The sequence below is a fragment of the Jaculus jaculus genome, chromosome 10 (genome assembly GCF_020740685.1).
Source record: "Jaculus jaculus isolate mJacJac1 chromosome 10, mJacJac1.mat.Y.cur, whole genome shotgun sequence".
NCBI classification, from domain to species: domain Eukaryota; kingdom Metazoa; phylum Chordata; class Mammalia; order Rodentia; family Dipodidae; genus Jaculus; species Jaculus jaculus.
This window is the reverse complement of record NC_059111.1, coordinates 14,220,228-14,236,306: the sequence shown is the minus strand read 5'-3', so window position 1 is coordinate 14,236,306 and position 16,079 is coordinate 14,220,228. Positions and strand designations below refer to the sequence as shown.

Below are 16,079 nucleotides of genomic sequence, written 5' to 3'. Positions count from 1 at the left end.
GCCCAGCTTAGAGTGTTCTCTTGAAAGGGTCCACTAAGTTACGCTGGTCCCCCTGTCCCTGTTTGCCTTTGGACACCTCACAAACAGGATTTTATCTCTGTGGTCACACTGACAAAAGCCAAACAAATACACACGCAAGGGCTGGAGTCCCTCGTCCACTGCCAGGCTGGTCACGGCGGGTGGGACTCAGAGCCAAGACCACACCACGGCCATTAGCACCGGCCATCGGCTGCACAGCACAAGAGCATATACAAGCCTGCACCCTGCATGGAACACTTCAAAGACAGAGTTCCAGGAGCAAACTGGACTGGAATGCGTTCTCACATCCTGTCTTGGCAAATATCTTAACACGACCTTGATGTCCAGATGTTAAGAATTCTCCAACCCCTTGGTTTCACAAGCGGAATGTGGAGGCCCAGCAACATCCCCCAATCGTGTCTATGAAAACTCTCCACACCGTAAGTCCACATTCCAGATGCTTCCACCCAGCCCCCGGCATTTCTCTTTCCCCAGAACTCAGGCCCATACGTCTACCTACGATACACACAAGATCTTCCCTCGGTAGATGGATGTGGGGAAGAGGCCAGTGTGGCCCAAGAAAGAGACACCGCCACTACCCACTGGAAGAAGAGATGCAGGCTCACCATGGGCCTGCCCCTTGGCTCTGTATACCTCCTGCCCCGTGGGCACCAGGTGAGGAGGAGGGCTCAGTCTGGTTCCTTAAGCATGCGTCCGTCCCTCCTCCACAGATCTGAGGTCCCACTGAGCACAGCCCAATCACTTTGGGACCATGAACTTCCGACGCTGTGACTATTGTCACTTAACAGCCAGGCCAGGTGCTGAGGGAAAATGGAACTGACTTCCAGCCTGGTCCCAAGAAAACACCACCACCAACAACAACAAAAATCACACACTACAGGCAGCTATCAGTGACCAGTGCGTGAGTCACACGTTCCTCCTTCGGGATCTTACCCATCCCCCACCAGGGGCACTGATTCATCCAAGTTTGTTTGCCGCTCTATTATTTTTAGTCAGTCCAATAAGCCTTTTTAAATGGCCATAGAGAAGGTGAGGGGGAACTCCAAGCATTCCTCTTTCAAGAACCCACCAAACCCTAAACCAACAAACACCATGGCTGTATGCTCCCAGGGGTTGGGGGACGAGATTGACAATAGACCCTTCCCTACACACACTGACGCTCCCCAAATAGTGAGCTCTGAAAACTAGGGGGTCTGGGGTGTGCCCTACTACTACTCATTGAGACCATCAGTCAAAAATTTCCCTCTAAAGGGGACTAATGAGCACTTACTGAGCACCCACTATGTGCACTCGCTATGTGCACCTACTACGCGCAGTGAGCTACACCTAGGCTTGGCCTGCCTTATCTCACTTATTTTGTGTGAGGTAGGTGGTCTGCTGGCAAGTTCCAGATGGGAATGCCAGAGGGCACCACACAGCTCTCAAGACTCAAAGGGCTCTCTGTTTGGCTCTGCACTTCCTGCCCTCCTCCCTCCCTGCTCCCAGGTGATGTATGAAGAACCTGTTTGGAGAGAGAGAAAGAGAGAGAGAGAGAGAGAGAGTGCCACACACAAAAAAGCATGCTCCAGAGAGGTGCGTGTGCCGCCAGCCTGAATCCCAGCAAAGCCACGAGTTCATACCATCGGGGAGTGGTTCGAGCAAACCCAATTTCCAGCTTCGAGACGGCTCTTGTAACTACTCAAAAAAGCCCTTTCTGGATCCATTACTCCACACTTGGGCGCGGCCCAGAGGTGATTTTTTAAGGAAAAAATGCCTTTTGGCATTTTTGAGCTATGACAACATCAAAACAGACCTTTAAACACACACACACACACACAGACACCCAGAAAGCATTACGATTTTCAAAAACCTAGTTTTTGAAAGCAGAAGAAAAGAAGTTGGGGACCCTTCCAAGCGATAACTTGGCTTGACAGCCAGGGATGCAACACTTAGCAGAGAAAGAGACCAGACTGGTCACAGTGTATGTCCACGGCGAGCGTGGACACACCATTTCCTTAACGATGCTCCGCAGGGCACTCAGGAGAACTTGCCAGAGCGAGGCAGGAGCTCTCGCCTTGTGACACACAGAAAGGGAACTGGCTTTGCTTTTCGTTTCCCAGCAGGGGACTGACACTAGGAACCTCCTCGCTGTCTGACAAAGGGACCCCAGCTTGCGCAATCCAGGGCCGTCGGTCTTTATATAGGTGCCTGAAAATAAATAAAGGCAGCTTCCTGAATAAACGCTGACATATGAGCAAACATTTTCCACAGGTATCCTCTAGAAAGCCCATCTCTTACACTTAACCATTTTTAGGCATTTGTGGTCATTAGTTTAAGTAAACTTCCTGCTCTGAGACCAGCCAAAAATAGAGACAAAAGAAAGAAAACTTTCTCACTGAATGTCAAGACACACACAGCCTCCGTGTCTTCATCCTAGCGTGCAGTTATTTTTACACGCCTTTGAAGTTAAATTTTACCGATCTGGACTCCCGGGGTAAGGAAAGGAGAGCGGAGGACCACGAGGGATGACTACAAGTGAATTAAAGATTTGTGCTTCTCTTTTCTATAAATTACCAGGTACTGGGCAGGTAGGTCTTGGAATAATACTTTGAAAAGATACACAAAACAGTAAGAAGACTGGGGTGATGGCTCCTTGGGGAAAATGCTGTCCACAAAAGCAGGCGCGCCTGAGTTTGAATTCCTAGCAACCAGGTAAAGATGCCAGGCATGGTGGGCGTCTATAATTCTAGTGCTGGGGGAATGTGGAGATAGGGGCTCCCTGGGGGTCACTGGCCAGCTAGCCTAGCCAAGGCAATGAGCTCTGGGTTCAGTTAGAGACCCTGTTTCAAAAATACGGTGGTCAAAGACCAAAGAAAACATCTGACATCAACCTCTGGCCTCTACATGCATGCCACACACATACATGTGCCGATGCACGTTTAAACACGCATATGCACACATGTACATCACACATGAGCAAAAAATAAGTAAATTTTTAAAATTTTATTTATTTATTTATTTTTATTTGAGAAAGAGAGAGAGAGAGAGAGAAAATCGGCATGCCAGGCCCTCTAGCCACTGCAAACTAACTCCAGACCCATGTACCACTTTGTGCGTCTGACTTACATGGGGCCTAGAGAATTGAACCTGGGTCCTTAGGCTTCACAGGCAAGCGCCTTAACCATTAAGCCATCTCTCCAGCTTAAGTAAAAAAAAAAAAAACTTTTAAAGAAAGATGTAAGATTCATTGATGGACTAGTTGCATGCAAATGGAAACTTCTTTTCTTTAATATTGTATTGATCAATGTGCAAGCAGAAAGATTAGGTATGGGCATGCCAGGGCCTCTTGCCCCTGCAAACAAACTCCAGATACAGGCATCGCTTTGTGCATCTGGGTTTACGTAAGTATTAGGGAACGGAACCCAGGCCATCAGGCTTTCCAGCAAGCAGCTTTAATGGCCGAGCCATCTCTCCAGCCAGGTACTTTTTGGTACACACAAGCAAAGGTGAGAAAATGTTAAGTGCCCTCCTCAGTCACTCTTCCACTTTGTTTTCCTGAGACAGCATCTGTCACTGAACCCCAGTGCTGCCAGTTTTGATTAGAATGGATGACCAGTGAGCCCCGGGGGTTCTCCACCATCTCAAGGCGGAGGTTACAGGCACGCCTGGCCACACGTGGCTGTTTTTGAGCACGGGTGCTAGGAAATGAACTCCAGCTCTCATGCTCCTGTGGCCAGCGCTCTTACAGGCTGAGCCATCTCCCCAGCCCACAGATGGAAATCTCTCAAATACTTGCATGGAAAGCAACTTAGAGCGATTGACACTAGTTTATCTAAAAGAGTTTCCTAGCTGACAACATCTGAGGCCCTGAGAAATGAAGCAACCTGCCCTAGGTCACACATCTCATCAGAAACAGAGCTAGGTCCAGCACGACCCAGGCCTCCTGCCTCCAAAATAAATCCCAAGACCAAGTTCATTGCTAGTTTTTTCTTTTGATAGCATTTATGGGGAGAAAGGGCCTTTAGTTTGGTCCAGAATTAGCCAAACTTGTTAATTAATAGGCTTCTACTGTGTTTTCACTTTAAACTGAGTCTCTCTGTCAAAACATCATGCTGCAGGGTGTCACTGTGGCCAGCAGCTGTTTGCAGCAGGGGCCTCAAATAATCAACGGAGGATGGCAGGGCTTGTCTGTCCTACAGATGCGCTATTTCTCAAACTGTTAATTAAGTCAAAACAAAGACTAATGTGTTCTCTCTCCCTCTTCCTCCCCTCCCTCTTTCTCTCTCTCTTATACACACACACACACACACACACACACACACACACACGCACACAGTCACCTTTGTCAGAAGGCAATATACTACAGAGCTTAAGGAAACGGGTTTTTTAACACGAAGCAAGCAGCCTTTACAAATCAACTAAAGACAAGCACACACACACACACACACACACACACACACACACACACACACAGCTACCTATGCTTAACCAGCCAGCAGAGTGAAGACGACAGAAACAGAATTGCTCTCATTCAAGATGTTCCAGGGTGAGCACCTGGTAAGTGCAAGGAAAACACAGCAGCACAAAGAAGCTGCTAAGTTCTCTAGAACCTTCTTCCTTCTAAAGCCTGGAACAGAGTGAAATTAAAAACCACAGTTTTGCGGGAAGGTGGGACTCAGCATGGCCACTTCCAGCTGTTTCCAGGAACCCTGTGCTTGGAGATGGCAAGGCCTAGTGGGTTGGGCAACATCGCTCTAGCTACCGGTGCCTCCCAGCACAGGAAGCTGACTGTCCCAGGGTACAGCCTTCTGGGCCGTTCTCGCCAGGAAAGAAAGGCTGACTTTCTTTCTTTCTTCCTTTCTTTGCATGTATGTATATGTGATGGGCATGCAAATGTCTATGTGCAGCTGCATATGCACACGTGTGTGGAAGACAGAGGTAGGGGTCACTCTCGACCACACCTTTGAGACAGGGTTTCTCACTAAATCTTACACTTAGATTCAGCTACATCGGCTAGCCATGGTGCCCAGGGATTCGCTGTTTCCACTGCCCCAGTTTCAAGTTCATGCCACCACACCCTCACGCCACCACACCCGAGTTGCCAGGTATCTGAACTCGGGTCCTTATGCCTGCAGGGCAACGAGAGAAAGGCTGACAGAGAGAATGAGTATCGTTGTGCCAGGGCTTCCTGCCGCTGCAAACAACCTCCAGATGCATGCGCCACTTAGTGCATCTGGCTTACGTGCGTGCGTACCAGAGAATCAAGCCCAGGTCCTTAGGCTTCGCAGGCAAGCGTCTTAACTGCTGAATCAAATAGCCCCTATTTTCTCGTTTTTAACCAGTCAAAGGAGCCAAAGCAGGGCTGGACAGATGGCTTAGCGGTTAAGGCACTTGCCTACAAAGCCTAAGGACCCAGGTTCAATCCTCCAGGTGCCACATAAGTCAAATGCACATGGTGGCGCATGTGTCTGGAGTTCATTTGCAGTGGCTAGAGACCCTGGCGCACACATTCTCTCTGTTTCTAATAAATAAATTAAAATAAATAGTTTTTTAAAAAGAGCAAAAGAGTCAAGGACAAAATTCAATTAGAACTATTCATGATCTATTACTTCCCATCTAGGAGGGGAAGGGGGAGGCCAGTGGAAAATGAAGATGGGAGAGTATGGTAATAGGGAATTAAGCCTGGTTTCAACTTCAAGCAGTGCTTGGTCCTGTTTCTTTCATAAAGAGGCTCACTTAGAATAATGGCCATACAGTGCATTAAATGGCATTAAAATCTCCCAATAAATTAACAAGTGGAAATTAAGTCATTCAGTTCATTAAATCGTGCTAATTTTATTTCCCTTATAATAATATAGCAGCAATCACAAGTTTACATTATTAAACCAATATTTATTTTTCAAAAACTCATTTTAATTGGATGCCTGATGTGATAAGCTCCAGCCAAATTCTCTCAATTTTTAACTTCTTTTATTTCTCATCAAAAGTAATGACTTTGGTATCCATCCGCTCTTTTTTCTATTTAAGATAGTCATTTAGGCCTGGAGAGATGGCTCAGCACTTAAGGCATCTATCTATCTGCTAAGCCTGAAGACCCAGGTTCGATTCCCAAATGCCCACATAAGCCAGATGCACATGGTGGCACATGTGTCTAGAGTTTGTTTGCAGTGACTGGAGGCCCTGTCACACCCATTCTCTCTATCTATCTGCCTCTTTCTCTCTCCCAAATAAATAAGTAAAAATAAAATATTTTAAAAATAGTCATTTATGTCCTCGCAGAGACTTTTTGAAGATATATTACTAAAAGTGCGTATATCCATTCAGAAGCACAGGCTTATATGATTTTGTTGTTGTTTAAATCAAGTGTTAATCAAAGAAAGGAAAGATCAAGTCTGACCACAGGTTAAATGCTAAGCATCCACAATCAGCTACAAGTCATCCACTTTTTATTGACACGCTATCAGACTCTGAGCTCATAAAGTCTCTGTTCCCACCCAGGAAACCTGAATTTCAAGTTTGTAACACTAAGTTACTTTCTATTTCAAAGAGAAAACAGGTTACAGTTGAGACCTAGCTCACAGGCAAGGGAGGAGGTTCAACGTTCACAGCAGCTCTCGGTTTGGTAAAAGGCAGGAGATTAAGGCACCATTTGTGTGGGGGGGGGGCAAGAATGCACTGCGTTCATATGTGTGCGGGCACATGTGTGTATGTGTGGAGGCCAGAGGACAACCTAGGGGGTTGTTCACCTCTTTTTTGAGACTGGGTCTTTCATTGGTTTGCAGTTCACCAATAAGGCTAGGGCTAGCTGGCTAACAAGCCTCCTCAGTGTTGGGATCACACAACACCTTGTTTTTTGGTTGGTTCTTTTTGTTGTTGTTGTTTATTTCTTTTCTTTTTTTTTATATTTATTTATTTGAGAGCGACAGACACAGAGAGAAAGACAGATAGAGGGAGAGAGAGAGAATGGGCGCGCCAGGGCTTCCAGCCTCTGCAAACGAACTCCAGACGCGTGCGCCCCCTTGTGCATCTGGCTAACGTGGGACCTGGGGAACCGAGCCTCGAACCGGGGTCCATAGGCTTCACAGGCGAGCGCTTAACCGCTAAGCCATCTCTCCAGCCCTGTTGTTTATTTCTTTTACACGGGTGCTGGGGGTCAAACGCAGCTCTTCATCCTTGCAAGGCAAGCATCTTATCAACTGAGCTATCTCCCCAGCCCAAAGGTGTCATTCTGACAGACAACTCTCCCTAGGTCCAAACACATTTCTATGAAAAAAAAAAATGAAATGATGTCATTTGAAGGAAAATGAATGGAACCGAAGAGCATTATGTCAAGCAAAATCAAAATGAAAAAGACAAATTATAGCATGCTTCCTCTCACGTGTATAATCTAGCTCTTTAAAACAACAACAAAAAGATACGTGTAAGGACTGAGATGGCTCCGAGGATAAAGCGCTTCCTGCACAAGTATGAGGAAGTGAGTTTCAATCCCCAACACCCACACAAATGCTGGATGGACGTGGTGGCCCACTGGTAACCCCAGCACTCAGGAGGCAGAGACAGGGTTTCTGTAAGGCGAGCTGACTCTGAAGACCAGTCCAATGAGAGAGCTCTGAGTTCAAGTTAGAGACCCTGGCTCAGTAAATAAAGTGGAAAGCAACTGAGGAAAATATGCAACATCAACCTCTAGTCTGGACACACACACACACACACACACACACACACACACACACACACGGCCTTGTACATACACGCAGGTAGGCATGCGTATATATGCATGCACACCCTCACACACATAAGCAAAATAAATAAGTGAATGGGGCTGGAGGGATGGCTTAGTGGTTAAGGGGTTTTCTTGCAAAGCCAAAGGACCCTGGTTCGATTCCCCAGGGCCCACATAAGCCAGATGCACAAAGGGGCGCACACGTCTGGAGTTCATTTGCAGTAGTGTGCCCATTCTCTCCTCACTCTCTCTCGCTCCCTCTTTCTCTGTCAAATAAATAAATAAGATAAAATATTAAAGGAATGAATAAATAAAATGTAAGACATGAAAGAACAGGGGAACTACTTGGGAAGAGAATCAACAAGGGGAAAGGAAGCGAATGATATCCACGTACTAAAATGTCGTAATGAGGGCTACAGAGATGCTCAGAAGTTAAGGCACTTGCCTGCAGAATCTAACAGCCCAAGTTCAATTTCCCAGCACTCATGTGAAGCCAGATACCTAAGGTGACACCTGCGTCTGGAGTTCTTTTGCAGAGGCTAGAGGCCCTGACCTGCACATTCTCTTGCTCTCTATCTGCTTTTTTTTTTTCTCTCTCTTTCTCAAGGAAGTAAAATATTTTCAAAAAGGAAATGCCATAATGAAACAAAAGAAACATTTGCAAAAAAGAAAAAAAAAAAAAAAGCCAGGTGTGGTAGTGCATGCCTTTAATCCCAGCACTTGGGAAGCAGAGCTAAGAGGATAGCTGTGAGTTCAAAGCCACCCTGAGCCTACACAGTGAATTCCAGGTCAGCCTGGGCTACAGCCTACTTCATAAAACCAAAAAAAAAGGAAGAGAGGGGAGGGAGGATGAGGGGAAGAAAGAAGGAAGAGGAAGAAGGAAGGAAGGAAGGAGGGAGGGAGGGAGGCAGGTAAGCAAGCAAGCAAGCAAGCAAGAAAGAAATGCTTGCCCAGGGTCTACTCCCTGGTTCAATTCCCCAGCACCCATGTAAAACTAGACGGAAAGTAGCCTCCACAGTCCCAGCAGGAGAATCGAAGTTCTTCTCCACCCAGCTAGTCTGACAGTTCTTTGCGTTCTGCAGTTTGGCAGTTCATATGCAGCGAGCAGCAAGAGACCCTGTCTCAAAGGTGGAACACATTCACCTCAAAGTTGTCCCCTGACCTCCACTGTGGCACATGCACGCTTCCCCCCACAAATAAATAATTTTTAAAAACTCTCAAATAGGACTAGAGAGATGGCTCAGCAGTCAAGGCACCTGCCTGTAAAGCCTAATGACCTGGGCTTGATTCCCCAGTACCCACATAAAGCCAGATGCACAAAGTGACATATGCATCTGGAATTCAACTGCAGTAGCTAGAGATCCTGGCAGACCCATTAATTCTCTCTCTCTCTCTCTCTCTCTCTCTCTCTCTCTCTCTCTCTTTCTCTCTCCTTGCAAATAAATAAATAATTTTTTACTATTTTACTTTGTTATTTATTTGACAGAGAAGCATAGGCATGCCAGGACCTCTAGCCACTGCATACGAACGCCTGACACTTGTGACCCTCTTACATGGATACTGGGGAATCAAATCTGGGTCCTTAGGCTTCGCAGGCAAACCTTAAATGCTAAGCCATCTCTCCAGCCCTAAATAAATATTTTTTTAACTCTTAAATAATGCCCTGTGAATGTTTTTTCTCATTGCAGGATATGTTCTTCACAGGCAGAAATTTTCTCCAGTGGACCTCAGCATCCTCCCCAGGGGTTGTAACAATGCCTCAGATCTCACGGAGATCTGATTAATCTCAATGGATCCACAAAACGCGGCCCGGTTAACATTTGATCAGAACTGGCTGCAAGGGGCTCCCTGCCACATGAAGGCTTAAACATTCAGATAATGTTTTTTGTGCAAGCAGCGGGAGTCAAGATCCCATACAGCCAGGAAAGGCCAGGTGGGCTGGTTCCTCTTTCGGGGGCGGCTGAGTCAGTCCCCTTTGTCCCCTACGCACTGTCCCGCAGGCCTCTCTCCCCATGTGCTCCCTCCCTGGCAGCTGGGAGCGGGCTTGCTGCAGTTGGTTCACACAGATGTGGAAGGTGCAGGATGTGGACGCCTACGGGGTATGGAAGAGAGCGCCCTGGAGCCCAGGTGTCATGGCTGTCCCCAGAAGGCCAAGAAGTGGTGTGACAGATGAGGATCTGCTTCCCCATCAAAAGTCTCAGGATGTCATAGGAGGAGGTCCTACTAAACGAAGGAGTGCAGAGAGAGGGAGGCGATGCTGTGTGATGGCCCTAGTACATAACTCATTGTTCCCATCTTCCTCTGGTCGGGGTGCTCCGATGCGCGGGGGTGGGGGGGAGCCCAAGTTCCCTTCCAAACAAGCAATGCCTTTGGCTTGATCCAGCTCCCCCAAACTGGGTGAGGCATGGATCCCACTGATGGAAGGAAGCACAAGACGCCAGCGGCTATGAGAAGGATGGTTTAGATGGGCATCTCAGGACCACTTACCGCAGACCTCACCACCTCTGTCAGAGGCCAGGGCCGCAGGTCCCCTCGGGAGATGGAGCCAGACACCTGCGGCTTTGCCCGGCTGCTCCTGCCCCAGCATGTGGGAATTGCGGCGGGGGGGGGGGGGCACTTTGTGAAGTATGCACAGCCAGCTCCTGTCACCTCCGTGACTGGCATCCATCTCAGTAACTGTCTGTGTCACTTCTGCTCTCCCGACCCCGCTTCAACGGGCCAGAACTAAGGGAAACACAGGAGCCGCCGGCACGGTATGCAGCCACTGTGGCCCGGGATGGCAGCGCCATCGGCTGAATCTCAAGACTCGGTCTTCAAACCCCAGAGTCCAGATCTCCCAGCACGTTCTGAAGTATCTACCCAGTGTCCCTCCTCCAGCCCCACACGCCGTGAAGTGACTTAAGTCACACATTTTCCTCTGCAGGATGTGGACACCTACGGGGTATGGAAGAGAGCGCTTTCCAAAAGCTTTCAAAAAGCCCTCGTTCTCAGAGGCAGCATGAGGACAGCAAGGGGACTGGCGCCACCGCCACGATGGTGGGACTCAGTAGACAGACTGACAGCCAGCAAGAGGACAGATCCTAACCTCCCTCAGAGGAGCCCTTTGGTTTTCTGCCCATGAACAAAACCAGCCGCAGCTGTTGCCGAGGGAGACAAGGTGATCCAGAGGCGTGGGCACAAAATCCAGGGATGAAAACATTTTTTAGAAATCCAGGGATGGAAATCCACTTTGGATCCACCCAAGCAACTGATCTCTCTAGCTAAGAAAAACAAAAGAAAACAACCTGCTTAGGGCTGGGGGAGTAGCTCCGAGGCAGAACACTGGCCAAGCATGTAGGAGGTCCTTGCTTTGACACCGGGTCCTCTCCTGACAGGCAGAAGATGCTCAGGCCTAACAGAGCCACAAGAAGGCCAGGAGGGAGACTTGAACTCTCAGAAGCTTTTTTTTTCCTATGCTTCCGGATTTGGGAAGTCTACACAGGAAGAAAAGGCAGGCCAAACTATGCCACCTGGGGCGGCAAACCAAGACAAGGGAAGGCCTGACCTCTCTTGTCACTAACCAGAAGATTAAACAAGAACCACCTCCCAAGCAAAGATCCACCGCCTGTGCATCCCCCCCCCCCAATAATAACGCTTCAGCACTCTGCAAACAATGTTCAAACAAGCAAAGCCCAGAGTAGTCAGGTGAGCTGCAGAGATGGCTGAGCGGGTAAGGCCTTTGCCTGCAAAGGCTAAGGAGCCAGGTTCGATTACCCAGGACCCAGGTAAGCCAGAGGCACATGATGGTGCGTGCATGTGGAGTTTGTTTGCAGTGGCTAGAGGTCTTTGCGAACCCATTCTCTTTCTCATAAGTAAATAAATAAAAATGAAATATTTTGAAAACGAGATCATCTTAGGGCCTAACTGCCTTATCTGTTTTCCAGGAGCCAGTTTCCTTTTGTCTTTCTTGGAGGACTTCACAAAGCCAGACGAGAGTGCTTTGCAAATTGTCAAACACTTTACACAGATGTCTGTTTCGTAATTGATATCACTGGTGGTGGTTTTTTTTTTTTTTTCTCCTTATTCAATGCATAAAGCACTTGGTCCCTTGGCACACTCAGGCAGATTGGAGACAGCAGATTTTTCAGGCCCTTCCTCAGACAGAGATAAATGAAACTCATCCACCCTCCCTCCTTCACTGCGGGGGGGGGGGGGGCGGAGAATAGCGAATAAGGAACCAGAAAGGGGACAAAACCTAGATGTCACTGACCATCACACTACACCACCTCCCCTGGAGTCAGCCTTGGCTCAGATCAGAAGCCCAGAATACCCTCCCCAGATGCACAGCACACCGCTGTCCCTCTTCCTTTAGTGATGTGGGGGGGGGCACTCAGTAGCTTTAAAAGAAAAAAACTATTTTTTAAGTCAGCATTCCCACCATATGTGGTGTTTATTTCCAGAGAAGGCCAGCCCTGGGTTCCCGTGGACAGATGTTGCTTTGTACCCTGACACTGTTGGCAGCCCCCGCACAGCTGCCTTGAGCAGGTGGCCAAGGATGGAGGCCACCCCTGGCTCGGAAACAAGAAGAGATCTTAGCCCCTGGAATCTGTACTCTTCCTCTGCAGCCTAGTGTCCCCAAATAACATGCCCTACACACACACTCACTCTCTCTCTCTCTCTCTCTCTCTCTGTCTCTCTCTCTTTCTCTCCCTTCCCTCCCTCCCTCTTGGTTTGGAATCAAACTTTACAGGGGGCTCAAAAGCGGAGGCAGAAAGCCCAAGAGCTCCCCCACCCCGATGCCCAGCCAGGTGCAGCTAGGCCCTCTAAGAAGGCCCTGGGTAGTGAAGTCACTGACCCCTTCCATTAGCCATCTGTGAGCTCCCAGCCGACCTCACTAGCCCGACGGGAAGGATAAAGGAGGTCAGGACAGATGGCAAAACGCTTTGGGAAAGAGGGCTGCACAGGAATGCAGTGAGGCCGACGGGAGGCCCGCTCCGGGCTGTGTGTTTTGTTATCTGTCTGGAGCTAACCCCTCCATTCCGTAGGCACCCGCAACAGGACTAAAAATAAGGAAGGGTAGAGTGGGGTCGAGAGTGGGAGAGGCCCCTACTTTTCCTGCTCCTTGCTTCTTCCCACTTGAGAGTCAGAGAGAGAGCCTTGTTCTGCAACTAACAGCGTGCGTGCATGCGTGCGTGCGTGCGCGCGGGGGAAGGGGGGTTGGTGGCGGGAGACTGGCACCACCAAATCTAAAAATACTCGATTAAAAAAAAAAATGCTAATCCCGAAGGCAAAGAAAGCGAAGAAGGAATCTGTCAATCACTAGGCTCTCCCTCTCTCCTCTCTGTCTCCTCGCCCACAGCCTCAGCTGTACGGACTGCATTCCTGTAGAGGAGATTGGGGTGTAGGAGGAGTGGGGGTGGCGGTGGACAGGACGGGAGCAAAGAAAGGGACATCACTCGCCCGCCACCTCCGCGCCACCTCCACGAGCGCGGGGCGGGAGGCGGAGGAGGGGCCCGGCCCCGCGGAGCCGAACAAAGCGAGCGTCCCCCCCCCCCGCGCCCGCCTCGGAGCCCGCAGCCCGGGGGTGGGGTGTGTGTGGGTTTGGGGTGGTGGTGGGGGGAAGAGATCGAGGCCAACCCTCAGCAAGCAGCATCCCCCTGCCCCCCTCTCCACCACCGTCCCGCTGCCCGGAGGTGGGACCGCGATCCTGAAGTCTGGAAGCCAGAGTGCCGCGTGGAAGCCCGGGGCTTGGGAGCCTTTGGCAAATCCGGAAGAAGGTTTTTATGGGGTAGGGTTTTTTTTTTTGGTGGGGGCTGCTCTGCCCACCACCTCTACCACCCCCACTGTCTCTCTCAACCCGCGCTCTTAAGTCTCAGTCCCCCCCCAACACACACACACACACACACACACATACCTCCCGTTGCACACATGCACACCCGCGCGCGCGCGCGCACACACACACACACACCTGGGGATGGTGATGCACTTGGTGTTGACGTTCTGCGTGGTGATGGCCTTCTCCAGCTCGTCCAGCTGGCCAGTCTTCTTAAGCTTCTTCACCAGACTCTTGACCGCCTTCTCACACCACTTCTCCTCCTGCCCGTTCTGCTCGCCCTTCTTCCAGCCCAGCAGGCGCTTCACGATCGGAGGGGTGAAGGGCAGGATGGACGACATGGCTGGGAGGGGAGGGGCGGGGAGGGAGAGGAATCGAGCGGCCAAGGCACAGGGCACCGGGGGAGGGGGGATGGGGGGAGTTGGAAAAGGGGGAGAGAACCCCCCCCCTTTGGCGCCCCGAACTTCACTTCGTTTCAACTCTTGGCGAACTAACTTGTCCCGGGGAAGCGCCTGGGCCGGGCGGCGGCGCTGCAGCTGGGAGGCTGGGTGGGGGGGAGAGGGTGGGCGCCCGATGATCTCCCACGCGGACGGACGGACGGACGGACGGACGGACGGAAAGGCAGCGGTGTTGACCGACGACGACCCCGCTCCCGGGTCCCGCAGAGGTCCCAGGCTTGCACGGGGCGGAGACGGGACTGCAGCCGCGAGACTCCCAGAGTGGCAGCAAGAAAGTTTTTTTTTTTTCTTTTTTTCTGTCTTTTTTTTTTTTTTTTTGAGTTTCCGCACGGGGTTAAAGCTGTTTGGGTGCCGCCTCCGGGAATGGGAAAAAAAAAAAAGAAAAGAAAAGAAAAGAGAAAAAAGTCCAACCCCCTTTTTTAAAGCCAAACTTTGCTCGCCTCGGCTGGGCTTGGATGCGCAGATCCCTCCGCCTCTGCTGCGGCCTCGCCTCCCTGTGGTCCTCCTTCCCCTCCTCTTCCTCCTCCTCCTCCTCCTCGCTCCTCCCGCTCGCTCTCAGAGCCCGTCCCGGGCCGTGCAGCGCCGCGCTCCCGTTCAGCTCCCAGTCTCTTGTTTCATGCAAATCCGCGTGCAAACCTATCTCACCCCCCCCCCCGGCTCCACCACCCCCCCGTTCCCAGCGCTGTCACCGCCCCCTCGCCGCCCGGGCTCCCCGCTCCTCCCCCGCGCCCCGCCGCCGGCCCCCCTCCCCATCCCCCCGGGCAGCCTGCCCGCCCTTCCCCGCCGAGCACGCACGCCCACGTGGGCCACCGGGCAGGGCCGGCGTCCCCGCCGCAGCGCGCGCGCTGGGGACCCTGGCCTGGGCCTCCGCCCCCGGGGGAGCTGGGCGGCGTGGGGGGTGGGTGGGACATCTTGAGAAAGGGGCGCCCGGAGGACACCCACCGCCCCCCTCCTCCCACGGCTAGAGGCCAGAGCTCGGCGAGCTCCGATGGAGTTTGCGGGGAGTCTGGCAAGGAAGTTTTAATAACCCAACAGGCGCGATGGGCCAGGGCGGGCTGCACCCCCCCACCACCCCTGAACAGTGAGATAAGGGGTGCGGGAAAGTTTGAGGCCCAGGAAGTCTGGGGTCAGCTCATCTCGGTCGGTCTGGAGCCAAGCGCTGTGGCTGATTACGTGGGGGCTGTCTTATTTTTATTTTGTTTTGTTTTTTTTACTTTCTCCTGGGTGAGGTCACCCCAGCTGCCAGCCCCGAGATTGCGCGGAGGAGGGAGTTTGAAAGGGGGAAAGGCTCCCTAAAGTGTAGAGTTAGGGGCGTCGGTGTCAGTCTGAGCAACTGCTGGAGCCAGGGGGGGGTGTCTCTTGGGCCTGAGGCCTCACAGACCACAGTCGAGTTGAGGGTGAAGGAATGGTTGAAGGCCATTTAGAATTTATCCTTGGGGGAAATTAACATTACAGGGTGTTGTAGACTTTCAGTAGAGACAGATCTGAAATTCGACACCAAATAAATAGGGAGCGAGGGCTTTGTTTATAAAGCAGTGAACTAGCCAAAAAAGAAAGAAAGGAGGGGGAAAAAAAAAGTGAAGTCCGAGGGGAGGGCTTAGGAAGTTTACATATTCAAAGTTAGCCTAGGTAGGATGTCAAGAGAACCTGACAGTTGGGGAGCCCTAGGGCTTCCCCCACACACATCTCATCAGATTTCATTCAGGGCTGGCTACTCACAGCCCCTCCGTGGCTCGGAGGCGTTACTGCAGCCTCCCGCCCCCCCAAAACACACACACACACACACACACACACACACACACACACACACACGCGGGCCTTTCTCCCGCTGCGGCCTCCCCGTAGGGCTAGCCTTGTAGCTAAGGCTTTGTTTGTTTTTAACAGCAGGAAACCCCCCGTGGTGAGAAAGAAGTTATCTTTAAACCCAGAGCGAGTGGGAGTTACAAAGCCCTATGAGGTGTGGTCCAATCCACAAAATCAACGGCTGCTGGGGCTCAGACCCTGTCCACCAAGGATTCCCCATTCCCACCCCACCCCCATCAACCTGTCAGACCCCCCCCCCCCTTGGCTT

General features: G+C 50.9%; 1 protein-coding gene across 1 annotated transcript in view; it reads right to left on the bottom strand.

Annotated features, from left to right (window-relative positions):
- Smad3 (SMAD family member 3) overlaps positions 1-14,295 on the bottom strand; it is a 136,819-nt gene extending 122,524 nt beyond the window's left edge. The window contains exon 1 of the mRNA XM_004662563.2: positions 13,686-14,295. Within this exon, the coding sequence (XP_004662620.1) occupies positions 13,686-13,891 (206 nt within the window). The 5' untranslated portion in view covers positions 13,892-14,295. The remainder of the gene's footprint in view (positions 1-13,685) is intronic.
- Positions 14,296-16,079: the final 1,784 nt, after the last annotated feature.